At 41.6% G+C, this 6,456-nt stretch overlaps 1 protein-coding gene across 2 annotated transcripts in view; it reads right to left on the bottom strand.

Annotated features, from left to right (window-relative positions):
• Positions 1-424: 424 nt before the first annotated feature.
• pmela (premelanosome protein a) overlaps positions 425-6,456 on the bottom strand; it is a 7,203-nt gene continuing 1,171 nt past the window's right edge. The window contains exons 3-12 of one of the 2 annotated variants that reach the window (XM_008410004.1): positions 6,165-6,311; positions 5,899-6,033; positions 4,891-5,052; positions 4,511-4,789; positions 3,246-3,935; positions 2,976-3,134; positions 2,794-2,896; positions 1,997-2,202; positions 1,815-1,905; positions 425-952 (exon numbers count right to left, since the gene is read on the bottom strand). In XM_008410004.1, the coding sequence (XP_008408226.1) occupies positions 802-952; positions 1,815-1,905; positions 1,997-2,202; positions 2,794-2,896; positions 2,976-3,134; positions 3,246-3,935; positions 4,511-4,789; positions 4,891-5,052; positions 5,899-6,033; positions 6,165-6,311 (2,123 nt within the window). In that variant the 3' untranslated portion in view covers positions 425-801. The remainder of the gene's footprint in view (positions 953-1,814; positions 1,906-1,996; positions 2,203-2,793; positions 2,897-2,975; positions 3,135-3,245; positions 3,936-4,510; positions 4,790-4,890; positions 5,053-5,898; positions 6,034-6,164; positions 6,312-6,456) is intronic. The other variant, XM_008410005.1, reaches the window with a different exon arrangement.

The following is a 6,456-nucleotide window of genomic DNA, read 5'->3' as shown; positions in this document are numbered from 1 at the left end:
TATATATATTACTGCTTTTTGTTGATTTGTGGTTAAAAATATGCATATTTTTAGACCAAGAATCCAGAAAAAAGGATCAGAACGCTTTTAGGGTTTCCTTGCTTTTTCCAGGCTTGAAGTCAACTTCAAATTGAACGCTGATCCTGTTCCCATTGATTTTAGTTCTGCTCTGCACCAGTCAATGTAAAAACTAATCCTCATTTGTGTAATCATGAGTGAAAGGCTATTTATCATTTCACAAATTGAACTAGTTTGTTGCTTGCAGCACTGTGAGCGCTCTTCTAAATAAATCGCAAGAGTTTGGTTGTAAAATTTCAATAGCAAGACTTTGATGTGAGGTAAAGCCCATTACTCCTTTCAGGTGTGATTTTTCTAAGCCGTCAATTTACACAGAAACTTAATTAAAAAGCATTAAAGAAACAAATAATGGTGACAAACTTTCATTTTTATTAGCTTTGGGGTGGCACAGTTAATACTTTCTGTAACAAACTTTGTTTAGAAGTAAAATGAATAAAAACTGATTTGTTAGCAGGTTAAAATAAGTAGGCCACAGATTAAACTTCTTGTTTTAACTACAAGTGACATTTATAAGATGTTGCAGGACAAATAAATAACTTTCCATATTACAGAAAAGACACCTGATTGTTATTCATGAAGATGGGTCCATAAAATTTGAAGTTGTTTCTCTTTTGTTTTGCTTTGTTTTTTTTCTACAAATGATTTACTAACTGGTGTCACATATGTGAGGCCTGCGCGTTAGCACAGTATGTACATGTCGGGTACATGAACTGGTGATCGTTTTTAGACAATCCTTCCCTGAAGCAACGGGCGGCTTTCGCCCGGTGACTGTCGGCTCAGCAGGTTCCACAGCAGCAGCGGCACCGACGTCACGAAGCTGCCGCCATTACCGGCACCGCGCTCCTCCGTCAGCGGCTGGTACTGCTTGAACCGTCTGTTCAGAAACACAGGCAATGTCGGTTCATGTGGGAAACGAAATGAAATAAAGAGAGATATGTCTTCCTGTATTGTGTACTATTAATAAAGCATGCCCCCCATGCGAAACTCGACATTTTAAAAATATTGTGTATTGAAAGTGCTAGCTCCATACCAGAGCATGTTTTTTGGGATGTATGTTTAATGGAGTGGCTAATACTGACTGTAGGAAATTACTGTTGTTCATGGAAATGGCTGCTGTGAGAGTCACCCTTTACAATAATGTTCACAGTGACAGAGGGACTGAATTGGCTGCTGCAGCCTGTCTGTGTCAGGTCATCTGTTCTGCTCATGTACACAGCAGAAATAGCAAAAGTAAAAGGAAAACAAATTAATTAGATACACAATAAAATTTGGCTCAAGCCAAATTATCAATGAGTCATATAAAAACATGCTAACATTAGCTTAGCATTTCCTTCAACTGGTTTAAAGTAAATAATTATTTTCTGATTTGAGGGCAAAATCAGAAAACTAATGTAGATAATGTAAGGTAAGATAAGGTAAACATATTTATATATTATATTTTCAACAACAAAGCGATTCAAAGTGCTTTACATGAATTAGAAGGAAATACAACAAAACAACAAGATAAAAGGAAAGAGCAAATATGCTGTATTCTTTTACTGTGTATGTTTTTAAAGTCATTAATGTCATGGCTCTGCTTAATTAATACTTTATCAAGTATTAAATGATATTGATTTTCATCCAGAATAAGAAAATAATCAGGACATCCCCTAAATTAGCTCAAAGGGAAAAAATAAAATCTTTCTATAAATGAATAATTATTGTTGTCTGATACATTTTGGATCTTAATCACTCACCTGTACATCAAACCAATACAACAAACAACACAGGCGAGAGCCATAACTCCCAGTACAGTGGCTGCAGTTCCAGCTGGGGAACCACCAGAGGCTGAAACAAATTGAATCATATTTCACAAATGAAATTAAACAACATTCAGAAGTAATTTTAGTAGCGGCTCATGGTTTTTCCTGATGCTCACCCACTGCCACATTGACTCTGGCGCTGGCCACAGCCAGGCTGACGTCATTAATCAGGGAGACGTTGAGGCAGAACAAGCCTGTCTCATTGAAGAACTGGCGGAGAATCATCTGACAGTCTGGAGAGGGCGAGGCTGCGCCGCAGACGGTCTGAACTGGTGTGACACAGTCAGCATCAGAGATGACCGTGCACACTTCACTGGGCAAGCTACAGAAAAATAAGTGTGAGGAAAAACACTTTGGTATGAGAATAATAGCTATAATATGATGTTAAGATAATTGTTCATTCTATCAGTGACCCAGGAGGACTGACCATAACTCTGGAACATTTTTGTCTCATTAAAACAATAAACTTCTATGCATTTAATATTTTTGTCGAAATAAAAAAAATGTACAATTTATTTTTTTAACTCTAAACTCTTATATTGAGCAACAGCAAAGTCATGTTGTTGCTCAGTCGGTCTAAAGTCACCTGCACTATCTATCAGGCTTTGACCTTTATTTAGCTCCATCTATCTTAATTTACTCTGAGCAGCTCCTGTTGCTTGAATACATTGTCAAAGCATTGCCATACTAATTATTAAACAAGAAATTACACCTTAAAAAGGGTGTAAAAAAGCTTTAGATGTCATGATTGCAACACTTCCAGTTTTCATGCTGTTCATCTTTTAGCTACAGCACGTTTTTAAGTAAACGACAAAGTAAGTAAAAGATTTTGTCTTTTTGAAACAGACAAACGGACGATTACCTGCATTATTTATTATGTGTTTTAAATTACGTGTTGAAAGTTTGCACCAACCTTCCCTGACAGGAAATGGTGACATCCACGGCGTTCTGATCCAGCTCAGTCGCCATCGATACGACGTTGGACATCTGAACAATCTCTACACTATCAATTCCCTCTGCAGGGTCAAAGGACAAACTATTGAGTTTGTTATTAGTAACACAGTAGTGTCGTGTGAACTGCACGAAGAGACTTACGAACAACATCTACAGATGTAGTGAGGGAGCCGTAGCGGTCGATTATGCAGTTTTCTGCTGGGGCCTGTCTTTTGGCCACGACTAGGACAACCTGCGCTGGATCTGCCTCCACCTCAGCTTGAACTTCACCCTCATCAGGAACAGCTTCTGCTTCCGCTGCTTGTTCCCCCAGTGAAAAATAAAGGGGGTTATTATTGCAGTCCCATAAAAGATCACAGGTCGACTTTTTAATATGTGTTGTATTTGTATGAATTTATAGAAAATCATCACCTGCAGCAGCCACAGTTGCTGCAGCTGCATTTTCGGTTTCCTGAACTTCAGCCTCAGTGTCAGCTGCGGCTTCTTCTGCTGCCGTGGCCTCAGTGGCAGCAGCGGCAGCGACAACGTTGTCAACAGCAGCAGCAGGGACTTCGGTTCCGTCTTGAACAACTACTGGGGCCACAGAGGCGGGTTCAGCCGCCTCGGCTTCCTCCTGCACAGCGGCATCAACCACAGGTGCAACAGTGGGAGCATCAGCAACCTCTGCAGCTTCTTCTCCTTCTGCGGCAGGGACAGCAGCAGCAGCAGCATCAGCAGCAGGAACAGCCTCCACAGCTGCCTCAGTGGCATCTTCTGCAGCAGCTTCCACCACTACCGGTTCCTCTGCTGCAGGGGCAACAGTGGCCACCTCTCCAGCTGCAGCCTCCGTCTCCACTCCAGCAGCATCGCCTGTGTCGGCAGGATCCTGCTCTGCTGGAACAACAGCGGCATCTACTCCTGCTGGAGCCACGGAGGCAGCCTCCACGGCCACGGTGTCGGTATCAGCGGCTGCTTCTCCATCATCAGCGGTGTCAAGAGGAGTGGCGTCTGCCGCAGTAACATCCAGAGCTGTAGCATCCTCACCTTCGGCTGCAGCAGCTGGTGCAGGAGAGGAGGTCACAACGACTACAGCTGGACCAGCTGAGGCATCGATGGGAGCAACTGGAAGGAAAAGTGCAAACCCAGTTATCTTTAAAATAAAGAAACACATGTATGGTGACCCTTTAAAGAGGAACTATTATGTCTTTTCCAAGCAGATAGTCCCATTTAAAACACAATCAAGCAACTATGTTACCTTCAGTTGTTATAAAAAATGCTGCACATCAAACATCATTTTTAGAGAAATTTGACTTTGCAAGTTAAGGTCTCGAAATTGGGCCTCTGTCTCTTTAAGAAGCTCCTGCTCTTTCAGACACTCCGCCTTCAGCACAGCAACGCTTCTCATTATGCCGTTTACAACCATTCTGGGCTGAGTTCATCAGATGTTTGTTAATTGCTGCTGCCGCTAGTCTAGAGGGGCTGAGTGGGGGAGTCACGGGGTAGGCAGAAGCTCGGTTTGGAGGAGCAAGTGTTTGTAAGAGCAAGTGTCCTGAAAGGCTGCCAGAGATTAAATGATTTATGAAACATGCTTGAAAAAAATCAAAGCAACACTACATAACTTTAAATCATGATATAGAGTTTTAAAAAGTTGATTTTACATAATACCGTTCCGTTACATGATGAGCGTAAGGTCTTACCAGCTGTGGGGTTTCCACAGGGAATGCTCGCCATCAGAACCACCTGAGGTCTGAAGGCTCCTACTGACAGGTATGTGTGTGTGACCGTGTGCTCTCTGGACATGAGCGTCCCGCTGTTGTCCCCAAAGTCCCAGCTGAACCTGATGTCGGCGCTGTTCAGGTACTGGCTGGGATCGTGGAGCGCTACAGTGAAGGCGATGGCTTGGTTCTGGATGAAGTTCTGGTCATTTTGATTGACATCATTGACTTGAGAAAGGGATAGACTGAATGGAACCTGGTCTAAAGACAAAGTAAAGCATTTAGAGATGTTATGTTACACAGGTTGGTAGTATTTATTATTTATACTTATACGGTAGATTGTGGAAATTGTTCTGAAGAACCTGTGATGGTGAAGGTTGACGAGGCGTAGCCGAGGGGGATGAACCTGTCCCTCCCACGGCAGTGGTAGATGACCAGCTCCATATTGTAGGAACCCAGTGAGATGCCGTCCGTCCCAATGGTGAGGGAGGAGGACGGTCCATCTGCCACCTGCCAGTAACGCCCTGAAATACAAAGATAAAAATGAGGACGATCCAAAGCAAACCAGAGATCACTTAAAAAATGTATGAGAATGTTTGGTTCCTTACAAACAAAATATTACAAGAGCTGATTTAAACTTTCACAGCACTCTGTATTAATGTCATTAAATTATATTTTAAATAAGAGTGAAAAATCTTTATTCGCTAAATTAAGGCTGGTGCTGCATTTTCACTGAAAGGGATAAAAAAAATTGTGTTTTCAGATTTAACTTAATTTACTTATTTCATCAGAAGACTTGTAAGACTAAAGAAAAACCCTGAAACAAGATACAACTCTGGAAGGACATAAGAAATATCTTCAAAATAATCAGATTCTATGATTGTACTCTGTATATTTATATGTTTGAGTAAAATGAACATTGTTCTTTTATTCTATGAACTATTGACAACATGTCTCTGAACTTCCAAACAAAATATTTAGTATTTATTTGCAGAAAATGAAAAACGGTCAAAAGATGCAGTTCTTTCAGACCTCAAGAAAACAAGTTCATGTTCATTTAGAAACAACAGCACTAATGTTTTAACTCAGGAAGAGATCAGAAATCAACATTTGGTGGAAAAAAACATTAGGTTTTCAATGGGGTTCAGTGCAGTGGACTCCTCACTTTTCCAGAGCTGTATATTATAGTAAATATTTTCCTGCTTTCCTGGTGGAGATTAAACATTTTAAAGTAGAAGGAAGGAAAACAATTTCACTTTTAAAGATTTAAAGTTGCACTCTAGAGGATTCATCACAGCGTGAAAGTTGCACAAGAAGAGCAGAATAAATAAAAGCTAATCTGAGTTTCCAGCAGACTCATGGTGGTTTACCCAACGTCTTCCACACAAACACGTAGCGCGGTTTCCTGTTCTGACTCCTGTTGAAAGGCGAGCCGTCAGGGAAAACTCCGGTCCACTCGTCGCCTCTGTCCGGATAAACGGCCTGGCCCTCCTGATACTCACGGCCTGAGCAACAACAGCCGCCACATTCACCACACAATCACAAGGCCAGACATAATAAACTCTACATGCTGAAGGGAAATAATTAAATTTTGATCCTATTAACAGCATCACAACTATTTTTATTTGCTTCTTACCGTTGATGGTGCAGTTGCGCGCCCACACCACCTGTCCGTCAGGCAGCACCGTCTGGTTTGGGGGGAAGTTAAGGTTGATGGTGAAAGTTGCTTTTGCTCCCGTCAGGGTGGGTGCATCGTTTTTAAGGTCAAAGGTCACGTTACCACCTGTAAAACATAAATATATTAAACTATATATTAAAATCTAAGGCATGGCCAACATGGATGGATGGATGGATGGATGGATGGATGGATGGATGGATGGATGGATGGATGGATGGATGGATGGATGGATGGATGGATGGATGGATGG

The sequence above is a fragment of the Poecilia reticulata genome, linkage group LG5, assembly GCF_000633615.1.
Source record: "Poecilia reticulata strain Guanapo linkage group LG5, Guppy_female_1.0+MT, whole genome shotgun sequence".
In the NCBI taxonomy this organism is placed as follows: domain Eukaryota; kingdom Metazoa; phylum Chordata; class Actinopteri; order Cyprinodontiformes; family Poeciliidae; genus Poecilia; species Poecilia reticulata.
Note: the sequence above shows the minus strand (reverse complement) of the source record. Positions and strands in the feature narration are given on the sequence as shown.